At 45.5% G+C, this 26,934-nt stretch overlaps 1 protein-coding gene across 1 annotated transcript in view; it reads left to right on the top strand.

Annotated features, from left to right (window-relative positions):
* LOC140202052 (myelin-associated glycoprotein-like) overlaps positions 1-26,934 on the top strand; it is a 565,622-nt gene that overhangs the window by 49,451 nt on the left and 489,237 nt on the right. The window contains 1 exon segment of the mRNA XM_072266909.1: positions 3,864-4,145. Within this exon segment, the coding sequence (XP_072123010.1) occupies positions 3,864-4,145 (282 nt within the window).

Genomic DNA, 26,934 nt, shown 5'->3' with positions numbered 1-26,934 from the left:
GTCTCAATTATCCAGAAATCTGAATCCCTGTCCCCTGCTCCAATCCTTCAGCCACGCATTTATCCTCCACCTTATTGTATTCCTATCCTCAGAGTCACGAGACACAGGAAGCAATCCTGATATTGCTACATTGAGGTTATGCTTCTCAGCTTCCTTCCTAACTCCCTGTATTATTTTTTAACGACCTGCTTCCTTTTTCTACTTATGTCATTGGGACCAATATGTACCACGACTTCTGGCTGCACACTCTCCCTTTTCGGGATATTGTGGACATGTAAAGAAATGCTGGCACATGGGAGGCAAACTAACATCTGTGTTTCCTTTTCCCGTCCACAGAATTATCTATCTGCCCCGCTGACTACAGAGTCCCCTATTATTGCTAAAGTACCATCCTCTTCAGTTCTCTACCCTGCTGAGCTGCAGGGACAGACTCGGTACCTTAAGAGCAACCACTGTTGCTGCCCCCAGGTAGATCATTCACCCAATAGTACCCAAAATGGAGTACTCATTGTTGAGGGGGATGGCCACAGGGTGCTCTCCACTATTTGATGTTCTTCCTTCCCTTTTCTGACAGTCAGCCATTTATCTATCTTCAGTAGCCTTGAGGTGACCACCTCCCTGTAGCTCCTGCCTGTCAATGCTTCACTTTCTCTAACAAGCCAAAGGTCATCGAGCTGCTGCTCCATTTCCCTAACACAGTCTTTAATGAGCTGTATCTCGATGCACCCGGTGCAGATTTACTGGAAATCTCACAACTGCCATCCAGAACAAAATACTAGCTCTGTAGACATATCCCCTATTATCTCAAGAGATAAATAAGAAAAAAAGAAATCAGAAATGAGGAATGAACTTACCTTGCCTCCTCCTGCTCTCGCCGATGCCCAATTGAACTAATGCCTTACTACTCTGCAAACACGAGGAATTCTGCAGATGCTGGAAATTCAAGCAACACACATCAACATTGCTGGTGAACGCAGCAGGCCAAGTAGCATCTCTAGGAAGAGGTACAGTCGACGTTTCGGGCCGAGACCATTCGTCAGCTAACGAAGGGTCTCAGCCCAAAACGTCAACTGTACCTCTTCCTAGAGATGCTGCCTGGCCTGCTGTGTTCACCAGCAACTTTGATGTGTGTTCCTTACTACTCTGACTCTGACTGCTCCAACAATGACCACTCCCATGATGGCTGTTCCACAAGGCAGTACCTCTCTTTTATAGAGATTGAGTTTTTGGAGCTCTTTACCAGTCCTGCATGGGAGTGCTTCTATTGCATCTGCACAGTACTCCAACCAAGTACTTGTAAACTCAAAGGCACAAAGGCCAGAATTAAACTGGATGAAGCAGCAACAACAAGATTCTGTAAAGTGAGTCCAGTGCCTAAAGTGGTTGATGAACATCAGAACTTGGAGGCGTGTGTCATTCTCTCCAAGGTTGAGTGCAGCAGCTGGGCCATGGCCATTGCCCTGGTGATGAAGAAAGGGAAGCCTGGAACTGTTTGCGTTGGTGGTGACTTCAAAGTGAGCACCAGCCCTGTGCTGTGTACTGTGTAGTATCCCCTGCCGCGAATAGAAGACAGTTTTTGTATCTTGGGCAAGTGGGGAGAGGTTTTCACAGATTGGCTTGTCACAAGCCTATCTGAAAATGGAGATTGAGGAGTCAAGCAGGAAGTTCCTCACAATCAACACTCACAAGGGACTGTTCCAGTATAATTGTCTCAACTTTGGTGTCGCATTAGCTCCTGCAATTTGGAAAAAATATGGCAATTTTGGCAATTTGACCAAGTGTTCCAAGATATCCCAGGAACACAATGTTATCTTGATAACATCATCGTGGCTGGCCAAAATGATGAAGAGCACCTCCAGAACCTGGAGCTTACCAGGCTGAATGAATATGGTCTGCACGCAAAGAGAGACAAATGTGAGTTTTTCAAGAATGAAATATCATATTGAGGACATGTCTTTGACAAGTAATGACTTCCATAAGTCACAAGAGAACACTGAATTGCTGCTACAGGCACCAAAACCAGAAAATGTGTTACAACTCAGGCCACACTTGTGCCTTGTAAACTACTACCACAGGTTTCTCACAAACATTGCTACAGTGCAGGAATGCCTAAAGGTTAATTTGTAGGCTGAGTCTGTGGAGAGGAAGGCAAATGTGATGTTAATATTTATTTCAAGAGGATTAGAATATAAAAGCAAGAATGTAATGCTAATACTTTATGAAGCACTGGTGAGACCTTACTTGGAGTATTGAGAGCAGTTTTGGGCCCCTTACAAGAGAAAGGATGTGCTGAATCTGGAGAGAATCAGAGAATCCTTTAATCTTCAAATTTTGCCCACCCACCTTTCCATCCCCTCCTCCAGCACACTCCCTTACTCCCCTCTCTCTCTCACTTCTCCCTCTTGCTCATTCCCTCAGTGAAGCTACAGATCTACAAGGCAGACAAACACGTGATGACACACACCAGCATGTGACCATGTACTCACTTGTCTTAAACACGCATGTGCAAGAGAGACATACATATTAGGTCGTTTAATGTCATGGGCCGTCACGGGGTATCAATGCCGTCAAAATGAGCTTCTCGCATCAACAACAGAGTTTAGATACAGACACGATGAACATAAATTACCAAAACCTCAAAATAGCATACATTTAATCAACAAAATACTGTAAATAAAACGAATTGTAGGAATGGTGTAGATGAGGGCAAATATGGCTTAACATTGGGTTAGGGTTTTTTGAGTGGGTTCAGGAACCTATGACTGTGGAAATAAGCTGTTGTCAAACCTCTTTAGGTATTAAAAAGGCACACAAACATGGCATTACATATCCATGTGAACGTGTCCTCATATAGTTCAAACATACATGTTCGTAGACATGAGCACACCAACACAGCCAGGCACTCTTACCTGGAGAGAAGGGGAGGACGGAAAGAGAATGTGTGTGTGTGTGTGTGTGTGTGAGAGAGATAGATAATGAGAGAGAGAGAGAGAGTGAGAGAGAGAGATAGAGTATTGTTCAAGGCACACACACACACTCACATACATTGGCCCTCACTGGGGGTGGGGGGGGTGGGTGTTGTGGTTGATTTTACCTGCATTGCCTGCTCTCTCTCTGTTTGACCATTTGGGGTCAGCTCAGATGTTCATGGAATATCAAAAGCTACAATCACCAGATCCACGGGACCCTGGTGCTGTTGCTCTGCCCTCTCCAGAGAGCTTCAGTACCTCCGCTTGTACCCCGTGACTCCCCACTTGACCTAACATGGGGGTAAGCAAGGCTGACCAACAGGAAGAAACAAGTGACCCTGACATCCCACAAACACTACCTCCCTTATCCCACCCACATCTCTGGTGTCCCACATCTGCCATGAAGCAACCGAGCTTACAATGAGACATCGTTTAGAAGCTTCCAACAGATAGGTCAGTATCTGTTACCCAGGGTTGTAATGTTCAATATTAGGGGACATGCATTGAAGGTGAGAAAGTGTAAAAGACTCACAGGACAACATTCCTTTTCATACAGTGAGCTGAGGGAGCCTGTAATGTTCTGTCAGGGGTGGAGATGAAGGTAGAGGTGTTTCAAAGGCACTTTGATGGGCATATGAATGTGCAGGGAATGGAGGGACATGGACATATTGTAGGCAGAATAGGTTAGCTTAGTTAGGGATTTGCTTTCTAGAATAATTAGATCAGCATAACATTTTGAGCTGCAGGGGCTGTTCCTGAGCTGTACTTCTCCACATTCAATGTACGTTGGAATGCATTGCAAAGGTGGAATAGAATTGATTGTAGAAATTATTCCGGTGATTAACATGTGGAATCTTGTGTTCTCATGCTTAAATCTTTATTTGTCTTTATTAGATGCCCCACAGAATCTCTCAATCACTTCTCCCAACAACGTGAACAATTCCCGGGTGAATATGAAGGAAGGGATTCTTACATTGATCCTCTGCTCCGTCCAGAGTTTCCCAGTGTCTAATCTAACGTGGAGACATCTCGGTGTCACACTGAACACAACAAATTCCAGCAACGAGCTATGGCTGGAGTTTCCTCAGGTGACACCCCAGCAGGCTGGAATCTATGAGTGTGTGGCGGAGAATAAACACGGGACAGCGGAGAGAGCCATTGCCCTCAACGTGGAGTGTAAGTGGATGCATTGCTACATCCCTAAGTACAAATGCAAAGTCAGTGGACTTTTTATCCTTCGATACACAGACACAATCAGTGGCCACTTTATAAAGTACCTGTACACCTGCTCGTTAATGCAAATATCTAATCAGTGAATCATGTGGCAGCAACTCAATGCATAAAAGCATGCAGACATGGTTAAGAAATTCCGTTGTTGTTCAGAGCAAGTATTGGAATGGGGAAGAAATATGATCTAAGTGACCTTAACCATTCTCTGCAGGCTTGCTAACCTTGAGTGTGGGTGAGGGACAGGAGGATGTGACCGCTTTCTGTACAATCCGAAACCAGCATGGAGAGGCCATGTTTGCAGTGTCCCTGTGGATGAAAGGTGAGGATATCTCTGAAGAATATTCTCCATTCAGCAATTCCCTCCAACCTCAACTTGAGTTCCATCTGAGCATAGTCCACCTTCCCTCCCAACTGGATGGGAAAGATCTCGTGGCCAGAGGGAAGCTCATTCCAGTGTCTCGGTGCCAATAATAGTCACTGTCGCATTGCTGGCTGTGGGATCTTGTTGTGTACAGACTGCTGCCCTGCTTCTCTTGGGACCTGATGACAACCATACACCACAAGCTGTGGAACACATTGGGATGGTGAACTGTACCGGTGAGATGGGAATCACACTCTCCACTCTCCTTCAAGACCCCACTGCTTTTATCCAAGGATTTAGCCTTTTCCCTCAATGTGCTGAGGACAAAGCCCAAGTAAAATAGGGAAGGAACACATGGATCTCTCTCTCCCAATCAAAACACCTTGACTGTACATAGGTCTCCAAAGACAAATCCCCATTTAACTAATGATGTGACTTCTAAAACCAATTGGCTGCACCAGTGATGGTTTGGTGTGCCATGTGAAAGAGGGGTGAATACTTATGCAATCAATTATTTTGTGTTTTGAATTTGCAATTAATTTAGATCACTTTGTAGAGATCTGTTTTCACTTTGACACAAAATAGACTTTTTCTGATGATCAGTGTCAAAAAAGCCAAATTAAATCCACAGTGATTCAGTGTTGCAAAGCAATAAAACATAGATAATTTATAGGCCCTATATTTTTGTTATAAAAATTAAATTAAATAAGTAATGCAAAAAGAGAGCAAAAAAAGTGAAAATAGTGAGGCAGTGGCAGTGAGGATGAAGCTGTTCCTCACACATCTGTGTGTGTCTTTGGGATCTTGTACTTCCTCCTTGATGGTAGCAATGAGAAGAAGGCACATCCTGAGTGGTGCAGGTCTATAACGATGCCTTTTTGAGGCTTCAACTTTTGAAGATGATTTAGGTCCTAAAGAGGCAGGTGACCATGTTGGTGCTGAGTTTGCAACTTTCTGCAGACTTTTTGGATCCTGTGTAGTAGTCCATCCATAACTGAAAAGAGTTTGACTTGGTCAGCAGACTGTTCTGAAGCTGTCCTGTTGATTTCTGTTACGGTGGGGTCACTGCTATTTGGATCACCGTGTTACTCACGAGCAGCCTCATTCTCAGTACACAATTGGCTGGATTCTTCATCTACAAGTACATCCTGAAGTAAGTCCAGATGAACATTCAAGTTCAGTATTATTGTCATTTCAATTGTTTACATTTATACCACCAAATGAAACAACGTTCCCTGGACCAAGGCACACAACACAGTGCATACAACACACACAGCAGATAAAGCAGCATTACCACAAATAAATTAACAAATAACAAAATACATTCCATAAGATTGACATCTATCATAAGCTGCACTTACGAGACAAATGGTATTACACCACTTCTGCTTCAGCAGTGGGGAAGAAGCTGTTTCCCATCCTATCCTAACAGTCCTTCTCATAATGCTACGGTTCCTCCTCCCTGATGGTGGGGGTTGGAGGGGGCAAAGATGGTCAAAGAGATTGTGAGATGGATGGGAGGGATCCTTGACAATCCTAAAAGTTGAAGTCTGTCCCGAGCCTTGTGGCCCATCAGGCCGGAGCTTATGTCGGTTTCTGTGCGTGAAGCGGCTGAGAGTACGAGACTCCTGCCCGGATAGGACGCCAGTCTATTGAAAAGTTAACTCCCAGCATTTGCCGGTACTAATTTTCAGCTGGGTGGACTGGAGCAGTGTGTGGTTAAGTGCCTTGCTCAAAGACACAACAGGCTACCTTGGCCGAGTCTCGAACCCACGACCTTCAGATCGTGAGCCCAACGCCCTAACCACTTGGCCACGTGCCACACCTGACAATCCTAAGGGTCCTGGTAAACATCTTGGATGGGTGGAAGAGATACCCTGATGATCATCTCAGCAGCCCTTATAACGCTTTGCCGGGTCTTGTGGTCAGATGCTTTTCAATTGCCGTATCAGACGGTGACACAGCTCGTCAGGGTACTCTCGATGGCACTCCTGTTAAAAATTGGTTAGAATAGAGGGAGGAGGTAGCCTCGCACACCTCAATCTCTTTAGGAAATGGAGACATTGCTGTGCTTTCTTGACTAAAGAGATGGAGTTGCGGGGCCAGGTGAAATTACTAAAGAGAAGTTGATGGAGTTTCACCTTCTGTTTAAACCCTACCCTCTGCTGTCTACTTGTGGGTGACTGCTCTATCAGGTCTGCATCTGTTCTTGTCCCTATCTCCTCTACTGACTAGCAACCAATGAACACTCACATTCATTTTTGCATCCTACATACTGGAGGTGTGCAGTTCTTATAAAAAGTATTCACCCCTCCTTGGAAGTTTCTTGTTTTACTATTTTACAACATTGAATCACACTGGAATTAATTTGGCTTTTTTGACACTGATCAGGAGAAACTGACTCTTAATGTGTCAAAGTGAAAATAGACCTCCACTAAGTGATCTAAATTAATTTCAGATATAAAGCACAAAATAACTGATTGCATAAGTATTCACCCTCTTCAAGTCAGTATTTAGTAGATGCACCTCTGGCAGCAATTACAGCCTTCAGTCTGTGTGGATAACTTTATTTCAGCTTTGCACATCTGGACACTGCAATTTTTCCCTATTCTTCTTTGAAAAAAACTGCTCAAGCTCTGTCAGATTGCATGGGGATCTTGAGTGAACATCCTTTTCTAGTCCAGCCACAAACTGTCAAGTGGATTGAGGTCTGGACTCTGACTTGGCCACCCCAGGACATTACATTTTTAGTTTTTAAGCCATTCCTGTGTAACTTTGGCTTTATGCTTGGGGTCATTGTCTTCCTGGAAAACATATCTTCTCCCAAGTCTCATTTCTCTTCCAAAATCAGGATTTATCAAGAAATTTATCATAAAAGTACATAAATGTCACCACATTCTATCCAGAGAGTCATTTTCTTGTGGGCATTCACAATAAAAACTAAGAAACATAATAGAATCAGTTAAAACTCCACACATCATTGATACAAACAGCAAATGAGCAAAAGACAACAATCTGCAAATCCAAATAAAAAGTAACAATAAACAAGAAGTAAAAAATATTGAGAGCCTGAGTTGTGGAGTCCTTGGAAGTAAATCCAGAGGTTGTGGAATTAGTTCAGTGATGGGGTGTGAGCAGTTCAATGGTGTTGGAATGAAGAGTTGAGATTTGCTTTTATTTCTGCCCCAGGACACAGAGAGGCAGAGGACGAGCCAGATCCCACAGGAAGTTACAACAGTAATGTCCGTTGGAGAGGGGGAGGAGAATGGCCCGGTGTACAGCAGTCTGTGGGAATTGCCCAGCGGTGGAGGTCCTGTTCGCAGGGGGGAGACGGTCACATACTCAGAGCCAGCCTGAGAGGTCGCAGCACTAGTGGGTGGGGGTGAGGGAGAGAGCCTTCTGGTTTTCTGGGAGATGGCCAATGATGTAGGAAGCATTGCAGCCAACTACACAGTAAGATCCCACAGAGCACTGGATCCAGAGACCCAGGTTACCAACTGTTTTCCAATCTTCGTATGGTCAGGGAGAGTGAGGAGGTGATAGAGAGGAGCTCTGGCAGGTAGTCACACTGGGGTCTCAGGAGACAGATAAATAGGTAACAGTCAGGAGAGGGAAGGGCAAGAGCCAGATACTAGACAGTATCCATGTGGCTGTCCCTCTTAACAATAAGTACTCCTATTTGAGCACTGCTAGGGGGAACGGACTACCTCGGGGAAGCAACAGTGGCAGCTCCTCTGGCACAGAGTCCGGCCCTGTGGCTCAGACAGGAAGGGAAAGGAAGAAGGCAGCAGTAATAGGGGGTCAGACAGGCAATTCTGTGGACGCAGGAAAGAAACACAGATGGTAGTTTGCCATCCAGTGCCAGGGTCCAGGATGTTTCTGTTCGTGTCTGTGATATCCTGAAGTGTGAAGGTGAGCTGCCAGAGATCATGGTACATATTGGTACGGACGAAATCGGTAGGAAAAAGAAGGAGGTCCTGAAAACAGACTAGAAGGGAGTTCAGAAACAGGACCACAAAGGTAGTAATCTCAAGATTACTGCCTGTGCCACATGACAGTGAGTTTTAGAATAGAGTGAGGTGGAGAATAAATGCATGGCAGAGGAATTGGAGCGGGAGGCAGGGATTCAGATTCCTGGATCATTGGGACCTTTTCTGGGGCAGGTGTGACCTGCAGAAAAAGGATGGGTTGCACTTGAATCCCAGGGGGACCAATATCCTGGCAGGGAATTTCCAAAGGCTACTGGAGAGAATTTAAACTAGAATTGCTGGGGGTTGGGAACTGAACTGAAGAGATGGACGAAGAGACAGTTGGCACACAAATGGAGAAAACTTGGAGTCAGTGCGAGAGGGAGGACAGGCAGGTGATAGAGAAAGGTCATGCTCAGATCGATGGTTTGAGATGTGTCTAATTTAATGCAAGGAATATAGTGAACAAAGTGGATGAGCTTAGATCGTGGATCAGTATTAGGAGCTATGATGTTGTGGCCATTACAGAGTCTTGGATGGCTCAGGGTCAGGAATGTCTACCTAGAGTACCAGGCTTTAGATGTTTCAGAAAGGACAGGGAGGGAGGCAAGAGAGGTGGGGGTGTGACACTGTTGATCAGAGATAGGGTCACAGCTGCAGAAAAGGAGGAAGTCATGGAGGGGTTGTCTATGGATTCTCTGTGGGTGGAAGTTAGGGACAGGAAAGGGTCAATAACTTAGTGGGTGTTTATAATAGACCATCCAATAGTAACAAGGACATCAAGGAGCAGATAGGGAGGCAGATTTTGGAAAGGTGTAATAATAACAGGGTTGTCATGGTGGGAGATTTTAATTTCCCAAGTATTGATTGGAATCTCCATAGAACAAATGGTTTCGATGGGGTGGAGTTTGTTAGGTGTATTCAGGAAGATTTCTTGAACAAGAGGAGAGGCTGTACTTGATCTGTTACTGGGAAATAAACCTGGGCAGGTGTTAGATCTCTCAGTGGGAGAGCATTTTGGAGATAATGATCACAATTCTATCTCCTTTACCATAGCATTGGAGAGGAATAGGAACAGACAAGTTAGGAAAGCGTTTAATTGGAGTCAAGGGTAATAAGAAGCTATCTGGCAGGAACTTGGAAGCATAAATTGGGAACAGATGTTCTCAGGGAAATGTATGGAAGAAATGTGGCAAATGTTCAGGGGATATTTGTGTGGATTTCTGCATAGATACGTTCCAATGAGACAGGGAAAGGATGGTAGGGTACAGGAACCGTGATGTACAAAGGCTGTTGAAAATCCAGTCAAGAAGAAAAGAAGAGCTTATGAAAGGTTCAAAAAAACTATAGAGATCTAGAGGGTTATAAGGCTAGCAGGAAGGAGTTTAGGATTGAAATTAGGAGAGCAAGAAGGGGCCATGACAAGGCCTTGGTGGACAGGATTAAGGAAAACCTTAAAGCATTCTATAAGTATGTGAAGGGCAAGCGTATAAGACGTGGCTGTCATGGTCCGGATCGGGGTCTCTTTAAATTTACTTTGTTTATGTTACGATCCGGACCGTTGACTCCCTGCTTCCCTTTGGTTCCCTATTTTCCCGTGTCCCTCGGCCTTGGCGATGAGAGGCAATTTACTCTCGGCTGAACCGGTAGTTTATAGTCTCCGGCTTTCAGCTGTTCAGAGCGAGAGCGTCTGTGAAGTCACCAAGGGCACGGCATGCCAATGTCATCTGGCTGGAGCAAACCTGGTCTCCGCCTGAAGCGAGTGCTGGTAATTCACCCTTCCTCACCTGAGCAACCCTGTCAACCTCGACAAAGCGAGTCTGCAAAGTTTCCTTACCGAGGTGGGTCTGTCAGTTAACCCGCTAGAGGGAATCAAGAACCGCTGTCTACTGTTCCTGGGCTGAGTTGAGAGCTCGCCACTACCCGGAGGCTCTAAGTCAAGTCCTGGCTCCGGGGGCATTCAAGAACCAAGTCAAGTCTCGTCCCTGGCGGCATCCAAGTTCTGAGTCAAGTCAAGTCCCGTCCCTGGCGGCATCCAAGTTCCAAGTCAAGTCCTGGCCCTGGTGGTCTGTGATTCCTGTCCTACCCCCCTGTCTGAATCCCTTCTCTGCCCATCTCCCCTCTAGCCCTCAACTGCAGCCCTCGCCTGCACTTCAGTCTACTTCTATCATCGGGGCTAGATAGGTACTGTCTGGTGTTCTTTCGTGTTGGTCTTGTCTTATCCTCACCTCCGTGGGGTAAGTCAGGCCATCTTGCCGTTGCCCCGCGGGGGGTCATGTCTTGTCGTGTCTTGTCCTCGCCTCCGTGGGGTAAGTCAGGCCGTCTTGCTGTTGCCCCGCGGGGAGTCATGAGTCCCAGCCCTATGTCCTGTACCCAAGGAGGGGTCCCAGCTCTCTGTTCTGTGTGTGAGTCCCAGCCCTGTGTCCTGTTCCCAAGGAGGGGTCCCTACTCTGTGTTCTGTGTATGTGCTCATGGTGCCATGTACCTGCTCTCCCGAGACTGAGACTCTGTTTTCCATGTTCCTCCTCTCCCTAGCCCATGTCATGTCCATGCCTGGTTCTGGGGTGTGAGCCCGAGGCAAGATCCAGGCACTGGGTCCTTGCCCAGTCTCTGGCTTGGAGTCCAGATGGTGTCCTCTTCATGTCGCCGCTAGTTCTGGGATCCAATTCCGAGTCCTAGCCCAGACCCCGAGTCCCAGCCTAGTCATAGTTCTGAGTCCTTGTCCAGTTCACTATACCTGCTTCTGCTTTGCTCTCCTGGTATCAAACAATAAACTCTATTTACTTAACCTCACAAGATGTGTCTTGCATTTGGGTCCACCCTTGCCACCAATGCTCCCATTGTGACAGTGGGAGAATAGGACCAATCAATGGGACAGTGCAGAAATGTGTATGGAACCAGAGGAGATAGCGTGGGTTCTTAATGAGTACTTTGCTTAAGTATTCCTATGGAAAAGGATTTTGGCAATTGTAGCGATGACTTAGAGTGGACTGAAAAGTTTAAGCATGTAGGTATTAAGAAAGAGGATGTGCTGGAATTTCTGGAAAGCATCAAGTTGAATAAGTCACCATTACCAGACAAGATATACCCCAGGACACTGTGAGAGATGAGGGCAGAGATTGCTGAAGTCTCTGGTGATGATCTTTGCATCATCAATGGGGACAGGAGATGTTCCCGAGGATTGGAGGCTTGCGGCTGTTGTTCCCTTATTCAAGAAAGGGAGTAGAGATAGCCCAAGAAATTATCGACTCATGAGTCTTACTTCAGTGGTTAGTAAGTTGATGGAGAAGATCCTGAGAGGCAGGTTTTATGAACATTTGGAGAAGCATAATATGATTAGGAATAGTCAGCATGGCTTTGTCAAAGGCAGGTCGTGCCCTGTGAGCCTGATTGAATTTTTTTACAGATGTGACTAAACACATTGATGAAGGTGGAGCAGTAGATGTAGTATATATGGATTTCAGCAAGGCATTTGATAAGGTACCCCATGTGAGGCTTATTGAGAAAGTAAGGAGGCTGGGATCCAAGAGGACGTTGCTTTGTGGATACAGAACTGGCTTGCCCACAGAAGGCAAAGTTGTAGACGGGTCACATTCTGCATGGTGGTCGGTGACCAGTGGTGTGCCTGAGGGATCTGTTCTGGGACCCCGACTCTTCGTAATTTTTATAAATGACCAGGATGAGGAAGTGGAGGAATGGTTTAATAAATTTGCTAATGACACAAAGGTTGTGGGTATAGTGGATTGAGTGGAGGGCTGTCAGAGGTTACGACAGGACATCGCTAGGATGCAAAACTGGGCTTACAAGTGGCAGATGGTGTTCAACATGGATAAGTGTGAAGTGGTTCATTTTGGTAGGTCAAATATGATGGCGGAATCTAGTATTAATGGTAAGACTCTTGGCAGTGTGGAGGATCAGAGGGATCTTCGGGTCCAAGTCCATAGGACACTCAAAGCTGCTGAACAGGGTTCAGAAGGCATCATGGGATTGAATTTAGGAGCCGGAAGGTAATGTTGCAACTATAGAGGACCCTAGTCAGACCCCTCTTGGAGTACTGTGCTCAGTTTTGGTCGCCTCACTACAGGAAGGATATGGAAACCCTGGAAAGGGTGCAGAGGAGAGTTACAAGGATGTTGCCTAGATTGAGGAGCATGCCTTATGAGAATAGGTTGAGTGAACTCAACTTTTTCTCCTTGGAGCGACGGAGGATGAGAGGTGACCTGATAGAGGTGTACAAGGTAATGAGAGCCATTGATCGTGCGGATAGTCAGAGGCTTTTTCCCAGGGCTTAACTGGCTAGCACAAGAGGGCACAGTTTTAAGATGCTTGGAAGTAGGTACAGAGGAGATGTCAGGGGTAAGTTATTTATGCAGAGTGCATGCAATGGGCTGCCGGCGACTGTGGTGGAGGCAGATATGATAGGATCTTTTAAGAGACTCCTGGATAGGTACATGGAGATTAGAGAAATGGAGGGCTATGGGAAACACTCGGTAATTTCTGAGGCAAGGACATGTTCAGCACATAGGTTTTCTATGTTTCTATGTCCATTGATCTGAAGGGAAATTGGAGATTCACTGACTCAGACAAATAAAATTGCATTGGTGAAGAGGATGAGCCACATTGTGGAAAGTGTGGGAATGAGGGAGCACTGCGTTGTGGGAGGGGCAGTGAGGAGGGTGCATCGTACTGTGAGAGGGACTGTGAGGAGAGAGTGACACATTGTGGGAGGGGCAGTGAAGACAGAGCATTGCACTGTGGGATGGGAAATTAGGAAGGAGTGTCTCAATATGGAAGGGGCAGTGTGGAGGGAGCGTGACACTGTGGGAGGGTCAGTGTGGAGGGAACGCCCCACTGTGGGAGAGGCGGTATGGAGGGAGCGTGACACTGTGGGAGGGTCAATGTGGAGGAAGCGACCCACTGTGGGAGAGGCAGTAACAAGGGAGTGCTGAGGTGTCGGTGGGCAGTGAGGAGGGAGCGCTGTGGGCATGTGGCATGGAGGGTGAGCCGCACTGTGGGTGGGGCAGTGCTGTACTGCGGAAGAGGAGGTAGGCATTTCCAGGGGAGCTTGATATTTTCGAACAAGCCACAGACATGTGGAGAAGGTGTGGCATTTCCTCAGGAGTGGAACTCTCTCAGCTTCACCATGTTGGAATCAAAATCTGGAGATCTCCTTCTGACCAAGATCAGTTACATTTGGCAGTATAACATCGACAAATAACAAAGGTTTGACATCCTCAGTGAGATTCCTTACACTGAAAAGGCAACTTACCTTTCAGTTCAACAAACTATTTTCTGATTGAGTAAGTTATCTTGGCAAAGACAGTGTTATTGGCACTGAGGAATATGGAAAAGGAATGAGGTATTGCACTCGTAACCAGACAAAGGAAGATGGGAACTTATAAAACACAATTTGTCAGTCTACTGCGAATGGTAGGAGGACAGAGACCATGTGAGGGTGGGGAGTGAGTGCAACGTACAGAGACAGTGCCAGAGAGGGGGGCCCAGAGTCTGCAACTCCAACATCATTTGGGACAATTGTCTTCCAGTTTGTCACAAAACAACAGGAACACAAAGATTCTTTTTCTTTAAATAATGAGACATTTTGAATACAGACATTCTTTTACCCAGGGTTAGGGAATCAATGTTCGGTTTATGTCTTGCTGTAGGGAAGAATGAAGATGACATTGTCAGGACTCAGGCAACTGAGTTATGCGGAGAGGATGAACAGGCTGAGATTTTGAGTGTAGGAGAACGAGGTGTGACTTTATAGAGGTGTATAAAAGTGTGAGGGGCACAGGTAGGGTTAAAGCACAGTATAAGATGAAAAGGGAGAGATTTACTGGGGACTCAGGGGCATCTCTTTCACCTAGCGGCTGATCCGTAAATGAAACAAACTTCCAGAGGAAGTGGTTGAGGCAAAGATGCCTGGACAGGTACATGTACAGAGGGACATGGGCTAAAAGTGCTTGGATGGTACTCTTGGTTGGCATGGACAAATGGGGTGGAACGGCCAATTTCCCTACCTTGTGACTCGATGAAAGTTGTCATAGTTCATTGTGCACAGGTTGCTGATGGTTAAAATGCAGGTACGCTGGACATGTGAAAGGAAACACTGCATTGGTGCTAATTGTATAGGGATCCAAGTTCAAGGGCAGAGATATCTTGCCAAAATCATATGTGGTCCTCAAACATTGATCTATTTCTCCTTGCACAGAAGCTGCTTGGACAGGTGAAATATTGCAGCCAGCTCTGGGCTCCCTCTGAAGGGGGGTCTACTTGCAAGGTGGTGGGGGCTCAGACACTGCCTGCGTTCAGTGACAGTACTGATTGGTTGGATATTAATGGAATCAGCGGGCATGGGGTTAGGGGAGGGAAGAGACGATCAGATCAACAATCAGTCATATTCATTGAATAGTGGAGAAGAGACGGTCTTGTCCTGATTTTGCAGGTTATGTGGTCTTCTGCTGCTATAGCTCACCCTCTTCAAGTTTCGACCTGTTGCGTGCTCAGAGATGTTCTTCTGCACACCACTGTTGTAATTCATGGTTATTTGAGCTAATGGTGTCTTCCTGTCAGCTTAAGCAGTCTGGCTATTCTTCTCTGAGTCTCTCAGTAACAAGGCATTGTCCCTCACAAAATTGCAGCTCATCAGTTTTTATTTTTTGTTTGTTTGTTTTTATACCACACGCTGTAAACTCTAGAGACTATTGTACATGAAAATACCAGGAGATCAGCAGATTCTGAGATACTCAAACCACCCTGTCTGGCACCAATAATTATTCCACAGTCAGTCACTTAGATCACATTTCTTCATGACTCTGATGTTTGGTATGAACCTCTTGACCATGTCTGTAAGCTTTTAAGCATGAAATTACTGCCAGATGATTGTATGTACCTAATAAAGTAATCACTGAGTGCATGTTCCACGGAGGATTTGTCTAATGTTACATTTATTAAGAGTGGGATTAAAGGTCTATCAGTTTTACATCTCTGAACTGTTTGCTTCTATTGTGTTTCCTTCCTCTCCTTGACAATGCAGCTCCCTGTGTCCATGTTTCTAATGTCATGTCACACTGCCTGAGCACATTCCTGCCCAGGACAACTTCTGTTGAAATGTACTCAGTGAAGCAGAACACATGCTTCATTCCAACAACTATGCATTTTCTCCCTCAGCCACAGTCAGTCCAATTTATGTGGTTTTGGGAACTGTGTGATGCCCTTAATGTCAAAGTCAAAGCACACATGGCCTTGATGGCAGGGGGTCTTTGATGATGAATGCTGGTTTCTCTCGACATTGTATATATTCTGCATACTTCAATAATAAATGTACTTTGAACTTTGAGCAATGGAAGATAATTGTTGATGTGTGATATCGAGAACCTAATCAGTCGAGTTGTGAGACTCGTGGTTTCACACATTTCCACCATCAGCAAGACTGAACTAACACTGTTGAGTTGTCACTGACTATTCTCATCGAGCCAGTGATGTCTCCGTGAAGCTGTTCACCAATCAGCTGGGCTCTCATCCCACTGCCCCACACGTTCCATCCCTGAATGATCTAAATCCCACCGGCTAACCTTGTTAAAGCTGCTTCCACTACCCTGATGAGAGACCGAGTAACGGAGAGAGGTTGAACTGGTTGGGACATTCTTCATTGGAGTGTATCATACAGGGTGATTATATCGAGGTATATAAAATCATAATGGACATAGACAGGGTAAAAATTCATAGTCTTTTTCCCCAGAGATGGGAAATCAAGACCACAGAGACACAGGTTTAAAGTGATGGGGGAGAGACTTAATGGGGACACAAGGAGCAATTTCTTCTCCCAGAAAGTGAACAATATATAAGACTATAAAACCATGAAACACAGAAGTAGAATTAGGCCATTCAGCCCATCGAGTTGCTCCACCATTCTCTCGGGACTGACTTATTATCCTTCTCAACCCCATTCTCCTGCCTTCTCCTTGTAACCTTTCAGGTCCTTACTGATCAAGAACCTATCAACCTCTGCTTTAATGAATTGGCCTCCACAGCTGTCTGTGGCAATTAATTCTACAGATTCACCACACTCTGGCTAAAGAATTTCCTCCTCTTCTCTGTTCTAAAAGGATGATTCTATTTGGATGTAGTGCCCTCTTGTCTTAGACTCTGCTGCTAAAGGAACCGTCATCTCTAAGTCCACTCCATGAGGAACGAGGTTCCAGAGGAAATTGTTGAGGCAGGTGGATTAACAACATATGGACAGGAACATGGTGTGGAGAGATTTATAAGGATATGGGGCAGAGGTGGTCAAATGTCCTGATGAAGGGTCTTGGCCCACAATGTTTATTCCCCTCTAGAGATGCTTGCTGACCTGCTGAATTCCTTCAGCATTTTGTGTGTGTTGCGCAAGATTTCCAGCTTCTGCAGGATCTCTTGTGTTTGTGAGTAATTTAGATGGGTATCTTGGTCAGCAGGAACAATTTGGGCTGAAGGGCCTGTTTATGTGTTGTACGAGTAACCAGCCGGAAACACAGCCCAGCCCCCTACTCAGCCCTGAGTACCCTGGTTAGTGACACACCGGCCGGACTAGAGGAAAATCAGGGATTTGCTGCCCCAGCTGCTGCTGATTTACCTTGAAGAAGAGGCAGGAGGAAGTACACCTTTCCGATTGTTCTCAGATCCAGCATATTCTGTCAGTTTTCCACCCTTAGACTGAAAAAGAAAGTAGTTACAATGAATCTCCAGCCAACTGCTATGGTTCCAACATCAGTATGAGAGACAAAAAGATTCCCAGACTGTGCCATGCTATTCCCATTTGTAATCCCACACGCTTCAAATTCATTCTTTTTAATGTTGTCCTGGGTTTGAAAACAAGGACACATGAAAGAGGAACTGGGTCCCAGTCAATGATAAGGGAACAGGAAACTGGCACAAGGTGGTGAAGAGGCATTTGACACATTGGACCGTATTGGTCAGGGCAGTGAGAACACAAGTTAGAACGTTACATTAAAACTGTGCAGGTCGTTGGTGAACGAGACTTGGAGCACTTTGTGCTGTTCTGGTCACCAAACTACAGGAAGGATGTCATTAAGCTGGAGGGAATACAGGAAAGTTTCATGAGGATGTCACGGGGATGAGAGGGTCGGAGTTACAAGGAGAGACTGGACAGGCTGAGACGGTATTCACTGAAAGGGGCAATATTATTAATGATCAATGTGACAGTCCCTCAGTACTGTCCCTCTGACAGTGTGACACTCTCTCAGTACTGTCCCTCTGACAGTGTGACATTCCCTCAGTGCTGTCCTTCTGACAATGTGACGCTCCCGCAGTGCAGTCCCTCTGACAGTGTGACAGTCCCTCAGTACTGTCCCTCTGACAGTGTGACACTCCCTCAGTACTGTCCCTCTGACACTGTGACACTTCCTCAGTACTGTTCCTCTGACAGTGTGACACTCCCTCAGTACTGCCCCTCTGAGAGTGTGACACTCCCTCAGTACTGACCATCTGACAGTGTGACACTCCCTCAGTACTGTCCCTCTGGCAGTGTGACACTCCCTCGGTACTGTCCCTCTGACAGTGTGATACTCCCTCAGTATTGTCCCTCTGACAGTGTGACAATCTCTCAGTACTGTCCCTCTGACAGTGTGACACTCCCTCAGTACTGTCCCTCTGACAGTGTGACATTTCCTCATTTCTGTCACTCAAATAATGTTCCCTGTTCCCAGTCATTGATCTTTTGAAGTACAAAGTTCATTACATGGAAAGAGTTCAGGGTAGATTTGGGAGGGTGTTGATCATACTCGAGGGACTGAGTTATGCACAGAGATTGTATAATTTAGGATTTATTCTTTGGAGCCTAGGAGAATGTGTGGTGTCTTCTCGAGGTACATAAAATCATGAGGGTAGAGATAGGATGAATACACCCAGTCTTTTACCAGGGCTACTGAATTGAGAACCAGAAGGCTCCTGTTTCAGTTAAGAGAGGAGAGATTTAATAGAACCTGAAGAGACAACTTTTCCACTCAGTGAGTGCTCTGTACCTGGAACAAGCTAACAACGAAAGTTGATGAGGCCGTACAATTAACTTCAAAATGCAGTTAGAGAGATACATGGATTGGAATGTTTTGCAAGGATATGGGGAAGTAGCTAGCAAATAGGACTGGCATAGTTGGCATGCAATGGATGGGCTGAAGGGCCTGTTCCTGTGCTGTTTGGCTCTACCATTGTTCGACAGTGTGACACTCTTTGGGCACTGACACTGCGGTGGCTTGTCTGATGTACGGCACAGTCCCCTGAGGTTCGGTGACATAGTGGTTCACACAACACTTTACAGTACCAGTGACCAGGTTTCAATTCCCACTGCTCTCTGTAAGAAGTTTATACATTCTGTGTGGCTTCCTCATACATCCAAAGACACACTGATTGGCAGGTTAATTGGTCATTCTAAACAGAAGAAAGGGAAGGAGGAGAGGCATCGGAGGCAGGTGATGGGCACAAGATGAGAAAGGGTGAGAGGGGAACCAGAGTGGGGAATGGATAGAGAGACGGGGGAGGGGAGAGAAATTACTAGAAGTTAGAGAAATCGATATTCATGTCATCAGGTGGGGAGTTATCCAGATGGATATGAGCTGTTGCTCTTCCAACCTGCGTTTGGCTTCATTGTGACAGTAGAAGGGGTGGCCATGGACAGACATGTCAGAATGGGAATGGGTATTGCACTGGGTCGCCAATGGAGGATTTGCCTTTTTGCAGTGGATGGAGCTAATATGTTCAATAGATCAGCCCCTCAGTCTCTATTGGGTCTGAGCGATGTAGAGTCTAGACCGAGAGCATCGAATACAGTAGATGACCATGACAGATCCTCAGGTGAACTGTGACACGTGGAAGGACTGCTTGGGGACTTGAATAATGGTGAGGAGGGAGGTCAAGGGGCAGGTGGGAGTAGGGCAGGTGTAGTATCTGCCCCTCCTCCCTCCTTATTCTGGCTCCTGCCTCCTTATTTACCAATCCTGATGAAGGGTCTTGGCCCAAACACTCTCTGTTTATTCCTCTCCATAGATGCTGACTGACCTGCTCTGTTCCTCGTGTATTATGTGTGCAGTAGCTATATGTATTTACCACTCTCCCTCTCCCCCCCAATCTCAGTCCAGATTCAGGGTCTCAACCCAAAACATCTACAATTGCTTTCCTGCCACAGACCTGCTGAACACTGAGTTCCTCTTGTGGGTTGTTTGTTGCTCCAGATTCCCACCTCTGCCATATTTTATCTCTCCAGAGGTTGGAGGTTAGTAAGTAGGCAAACGACATACAAATTAACAATGTTGTTGTTAGCAGGGAACTGGAGAATAAAGACGCATATGTAAGACTCCTTTTCATTGACTACAGCTCTGCCTTTAATACCATCATTCCAAATAAAGTGATTCCTAAACTCCGGAACCTGGGCCTTAGCACTCAGATCGGCAGCTGGATCTTCATCTTCCTCACAGACAGGACCCAGGCTGTAAAAATAGGGGACAAGCTCTCCTCTACAATCACTCTGAGCACTAGTGCCCCATAAGGCGGTGTACTCAGCCCCCTGCTGTACTCACTGTACACCCATGATTGTGTAGCCAAGTTTCCATCGAACTCAATAAATAACTTTGCTGATGACACCACAAATGTAGGCCGTATCTCAGGTAATGATGAGTTTGAGTACAGAGTAATTAAGAACCTGGTGGCATGGTGCAAAGACAATAACCGATCCCTCAACGTCAGCAAGACGAAGGAATTAGTTGTTGACTTCAGAAGGAGTAGTGGACCGCACAACCCCATTTACATCGGTGGTGCGCAAGTGGAACAGGTCAAAAGCTTTAAGTTCCTCGGGGTCAATATCACAAATGACCTGACTTGGTCCAACCAAGCAGAGTCCACTGCCAAGAAGGCCCACCAGCACCTTTACTTCCTGAGAAAGCTAAAGAAATTTGGCCTGTCCCCTAAAACCCTCACTAATTTTTATAGATGCACCGTAGAAAGCATTCTTCTAGGGTGCATCACAACCTGGGATGGAAGTTGTCCTGTCCAAGACTGGAAGAAGCTGTAGAAGATCGTGAACACAGCCCAGCACATCACACAAACCAATCTTCCATCCTTGGACTCACTTTACACCGCACGCTGTCGGAGCAGTGCTGTCAGGATAATCAAGGACACGACCCACCCGGCCAACACATTTTTCGTCCCTCTTCCCTCTGGGAGAAGGCTCAGGAGCTTGAAGACACATACGGCCAGATTTGGGAACAACTTCTTTCCAACTGTGATAAGACTTCTGAACGGATCCTGACCCAGATCTGGGCCGTACCCTCCAAATATCCAGACTTGCCTCTTGGTTTTTTTGCACTACCTTACTTTCCCTTTTCTATTTTCTATTTATGATTTATAATTTAAATTTTTAGTATTTACTATCAATTGGTATTCCAGGGAGCGTGAAGTGGAGAATCAAATATCGCTGCGATGATTGTACACTCTGGTATCAATTGTTTGGAGACAATAAAGTAAAGTAAAGTGTGTCGAACGTTGCCACAGGACAAAGTGCAGGTGAAAAGTTCAGTAATGAAATGGCAGATGGAATTTAACCCTAACAAGTGTGAGGTGATGCAGTTTGGAAAGTCAATGCCTACACTAAATGGTAGGGTCCCAAGGAAAGGTGAAAAGCAGAGAAATTTCAAGAATACTAGAGAACTCAGAAAATCACACAGAATGTCTGACTCATTGAGTTTGTTCAGCATTTTGTATGTGTCACTCAAAACTTTCCGCATCTACAGAACCTCTTTTGTTTATAAGCAGAGACTCTGAGACTATTGTTGTCTGATAGTAGCAACAGAGGTGGATGGGATGGTGAAAGAGGCATGCGGTATACTTCCCTCATCGGTCAGTGTGCACAATAGAAGAGTTGGGATGATATGTTGCAATGTTACAAGCCACTGGTCAGACTGCACTCGGAGAACTGTGTGCAGTTACGGGCATCACACTGTACAGAGGCAGTCATTGTGCCGGAGAGAACTCAGAGGAGATTTACCAGAATACCTCCTCCTGGATTGGAGGACATCCATTTTTGCTCTCTCTATCTCTTCTCTCTCTCTGTCTCTCTCTGTCTCTCTCTCTCTCTGTCTGTCTCTCTCTCTCTTTCCCTCTCTTTCCCTCTCCCTCCATTGCTCTCACCCTCTCCCCCTCTCTCCCTCTCTCCCTCTCTCCCACCCTCTCACCCTCTGGAGTGAAGGATGACAAGAGGTGACCTGATAGGAATAGAATGCTAGGAGAGGCACAGAGAGGGTTGATCATGAGAATGTATTTTCGTCATTGGTGATGTGTCAGCAACAAGAGGATGCAGGGCTAAGGGGCCAAGGAGGGGTTTCAAAGGGGGGTCTGAGAGGAAATTCATTTCTGCTGTGTATAGTTTTGAATGTATTGCCAGAGATACTCCAGGCAGATATATTCAATATGTTAGAGAGGCATTGGAACAGGCACAAGAATGGGCAGGAACAGAAGGATACAGACCTAAAGCGGGCAAAAGGGCAGATGAGACAGCAGGATCGTGGAGGGCTGGGGAGCCCATTGCTGTTCTGGATAAAGCTGGGAGTTGAGAACCACAACCAAGTCCACCAATAAACAGGACGTAGAACCCCAGGAAGTCCACCAATGATCAGACTCTGTACAACGTCCCGCTACCATTAAACAGGATGTAGAACCCAAAAATTGCATCAATAATGAGACGCTGTACAATGTCTCACATCACCGGTTCTTGCCAGAGTTGGTTACAAGCATGGAATTACATACCCAGGATCGGTCCACTGCTCGTCTCCAGAGTTAATCAGACAGACACACCAGGGGTCACTGCCCTCTCCTGCAGCAGCTGCACTGTGTGGATAAAATTGTTGAAGAGAATACTTAAATCAGGAAAGGGAAACAAAATGAGGAAGTATTCACAAATGGTTAACCCATTCAATCCCACAGTGACATTATTTTAGCTTAGCCTAGGGACTGCTGCACTGTGGGAGAGGTCTCTCAGGCAGAACCCTCCCTCTCTCTGTAACCCCACTCTGGACTACACATCCCTCCCTCTCTCTGTAACCCCACTCTGGACCACACACCCCTCCCTGTCTCTGCAACCTGACCCTCTCTGGATCAGTTGTCTCATCAAAATTTTGGAGTCTCTTGATCAATAAATAGGGATGATGAACGGAATCCAACTGATAGCTTCAAAAAGGCAAGTGATTCGAGACCGCGTCAGGATTGAAGGTGCAGCCCAGATGGGTTAATTGGCCATTTTAAACCGTTCCAACTGTACAGCTATTCAGTACAGCCTGAGAGGAGCTGATGGGAATTTACGAATAGATTGTGGGTATTGGCATCACCCTATAAATTGTCAGATTTAAACTCAATGGGCCAAATGCCTCCGATGTCCTAAGAAGATACAGAATTGTAAACAGACTGGACTGGGAGTTGTTTGAGCAATAGAAAAGAATTAAATCTGAAAATGTTTTTTTCAAAATGAATGGAAGTACAGAGTGGATCGGATCACTGAACTGTTCCCACAAACTATAGACTCACTTTCAAGGACTTTCCATTTCATATTCTCGATATTTATTGTTTCTTTTCTCAGTTGTATTGGCACCGTTTGTTCTCTTCACACATCGGTTGATTGTCCGTCCTTTTGGGTGCGGTCTTTCATTGATTCTACTGTGCTTCTTGGAGCGACTGTGTATGCCCGCAAGAAATTCAATCTCAGGGCCATGTATGGTGACATATACATACTTTGATATAAATTTATTTTAGCTTTGAACTTTTGAAGTACATTCCCTTTATGCATATATGTTACTGACTGGAACTTTTGCACTGGACAGAGTTTCTAAGCTGACAGATGAAGCAAACTTGGAGAAGGGGTGGATCAAGAGGAGGATTGTGGATCACTTCAAAGAGATAAATGTAGGATGCAGAGGTAGCAGAGAAGGGACAGGCACAGGTTTTCACTGAGAAAGGGGAAGTGTTCAATGGAGGAAGAAAGTAAAGAGATGCAATACCGCAAGCCGTATTAGAAAGGAGGAAGACTCGGAGAAAATGTGTTTAGTTCATTACAGGGGACAAGGCAGGGTGAAGAAGTGGTTCAAATTGTTTTGAATAGAGGCAGAAATGAGAAGTCACTTTAACTGGGGGTGGTGAATCTGTGTAATTCAATGCCCCAGATGCCTGTGGAGTCCAAGTTGGTAGATATATTTAAAGCAGAGGTTGATAGGATCTTGATTAGTCAGGGTGTCAATGGTTATGGGAAGAAGGCAGGAGAATGAGATTTGAGAGAGATAATAAATCAGTCACAATGGAATGGCGGAGCAGACTCAATGGGCTGAATGGTCTATTTCTGCGTCTCTGTCTCATGGACTTATGGTCACAGTGAAGCATTCTGAAAAGCCTAGTACAGGGGTTCCAAACTTTTTTTATGTTATGGACCCCTGCAGTTAACCAAGACTCCGCTGACCCCAGGTTGCAAACCCCTGGTCTAGTCTGGTCGTCACATTTCGGGGAAAGGTCGGTGTGTGGTAGAGATAAACTAAAATTATTCCAGATTCAGGGAGTTAAGTTCGGCGAGTTGACTGCAAGATGATTCTAAGTGTCCCTAATGATGAGGGTGGAGAATTGGAAAAATAATGTAAAGAACTAGACACAAGGCTCAGCTATCCTCAGTGAGTAACTGCACACCCTCTAAGCACACTCAGACAACAAACTATTTGTTACACATGGGCAGAGACAAGCAATAATTTTAACCTTTACAGTTTTGGGTTCAGTTTCAGCATGAACTTCCTTCTCTATTCGACTCATAGAAAGCATGTTGACCGGATCCATCACGGCTCGGTACAGCAACTGCTCTGTCTGTGACCGCAAGAAACTGCACATGACAGAAACAAGCCTCCCCTCCATGGCCTCTGCCTACACTTCCTGCTGCCTCAGTAAAGCAGCCAGCATTGTCAAAAACCCCCCACACCTGGACAATCTCACCTCTCCCCTCTCCCCATCAGGTCAAGTCAAGTTCATTGTCATTTGATTATATACATGTATACCGTCAAACGATACAATGTTTCACTGGACCAAGGTGTAAAGCACAGTAGTACAGATAACATACATGCACAATAACTTAAAGGATAAAATCTACAGATGAACTAAGCATAAATAAACAAAGTAAATTTTATAAATTCAATATTATAAGGCACAGACAGATTTGCTGGTGACACTTTGAATGTGATACGGCAGGGAGTTCAGAAGCCTCTCTGTACTATGACTCATCATCGCTGTTGATGAGGCCAACCACTGTTGTGTGATCTGCAAACCAGATGAGTCGGTTTGAGTCACGTGTCAGGAGTGTGAATTGCAGCCGACTGGGCACACAGCCCTGGAGAGTACCCGTGCTCAGTGTAATGGGACTAGAGACATTGCTGTCTACACAGACTGACTGTGGCCTTTCTGTTAAGCAGTCCAGGATCCAGTTATAGAGGAAGGTGTTAAGACCCAGTGAAAATAGTTTCCCCACTATTTCCTGAGTATGATGGTGTTAAATGCCGAAATGAAGTTTATAACAACAGCCTGACGTAGGAGACCCCATCTTCCAACTGGGGCAGCACAGAGTGGAGGGTAGAGGTCACTGATCATCAGTGGATCAATTCAAGCAAAAATCAAACTGGAAGGGGTCCAATGTGGCTGGGATTAAGGCTTTAATACGTTCCATGAGCAGCCACTCAAAGCATTTCATAATGGTTGATGTTAATGGCACCGGACAATGGTCATTTAGACAGGTTACCGTCACCTTCTTTAAAACTGAAATGAAAGTTGTTGTCCTGAAAACCAAGGGGACAATGAGCATTTCCAGAGAGAAGCTGAATATATCCGTCAGCACCTCAGTTATCTGGGCTGTGCAGTCTTTTGGAACCCGACCTGGTTTATTATTGGGCCCCGCAGCTTTGCGTGAGTTGACTTGGCCAGGGTCTTCCTCACCTCAGCTTCATCCAGATGGAGATATTCAGTCTGTTGGGGAGTGAGACGTCTTGGTCACTGGTATGCCGAGGGTAGATTTTTCATTTGTAATCTATTAAGTTCCATAAACCATACGCCATAAGTCATAGGAGCAGAATTAGGCCATTTGGCCCAGTAAATCTGCTCCACCAATCAATCATGGCTGATCCTTTTCTCCCCTCCTCAGCCTAACTTCCCTTCTCCCTGTAACCTTTGATGTCATGTCCAATCAAGAAGCCACCAAACTCTGCTTAAGTACACCCAATGACCTGGTCTCCAAAGCTGCCTGTGGTAACAAAGTCTACTAATTCACCACCCTCTGGCTAAAGAAATTTCTGCACATATCTGTTTTACATGGACGTCCCTCTATCCTGACGTTGTGCCATCTTGTTCTAGACTCCCTCAGCATGGGAACCATCCTTTCCACAGCTACTCTGTCCAGGCCTGTCAACATTCGAAAGGTTTCAATGAGATACCCCCTCATCCTTCTAACTTTCAATGATTACAGACCCAGAGCTCTCAAACGTTCCTTGTATGATAACCCTTTCATTCCGGAATCATACTTGTGAACCTCCTCCAAACCCTCTCGAATTCCAGCACATCTTTTCTTAGATGATGAGCCCAAATTGTTTACAATATTCAAGGTGAGGCCTCACCAGTGCCTTATAAAGCCTCAGGATCACATCCCTGCTCTTATGTTTCTCGACCAGTTGAAATCAAAAGGAACGTTGCATTTGCCTTCCTCACCACCAACTCTACCTGCAAGTTAACCTTCAGGGTGATCTGCACAAACTCTACCAAGCTGCTTTGCATCTGAGATTTTGGATTTTTTCCAAGCTTAGAAAGTAGTCGGTACATTTATTTCTTCTAGAAAAGTGCATGACCATACATTTTCCAAGATTGTATTTAATTTGTTATTCTCTTGCCCATTCTCCTCATCTATCTAAGTCCTCCTGTAGCTTCTCTACTTCAGCAAAACTACTTGCTCCTCCACCTATCTTCATGTCGTCTGCAAACTTTGCAGGAAAGCTATCAGTTCCATCATCCAAATCATTGATATCTAATGTGAAAAGAGTTGGTCCCAGCGCAGACCCTGTGGAAAACCAGTGGAACCAGTAGCCAACCAGAAAAGACTTCCTTTATTCCCACTTTTTCCTCCTGTCAATCAGCCAGTGCTATTTCCATGCCACAATCTTTCCTGTAATACCATGGGCTCGTAGCTTGTTAAGTGGCTTCATGTGTGGCACCTTGTTAAATGCCTTCTGAAAATCCAAGTACACTGCATCAATCGATTCTCCTTTGTCCATCCTGCTTGCTTATTCTGCATTCTGCTTTCAGTTATTACTTTACCTTGTTCTACCTCAATGCACTATTTGATCTGTAGAAACAG

This window comes from Mobula birostris, chromosome 8 (genome assembly GCF_030028105.1).
Source record: "Mobula birostris isolate sMobBir1 chromosome 8, sMobBir1.hap1, whole genome shotgun sequence".
Taxonomy (NCBI): domain Eukaryota; kingdom Metazoa; phylum Chordata; class Chondrichthyes; order Myliobatiformes; family Myliobatidae; genus Mobula; species Mobula birostris.
Note: the sequence above shows the minus strand (reverse complement) of the source record. Positions and strands in the feature narration are given on the sequence as shown.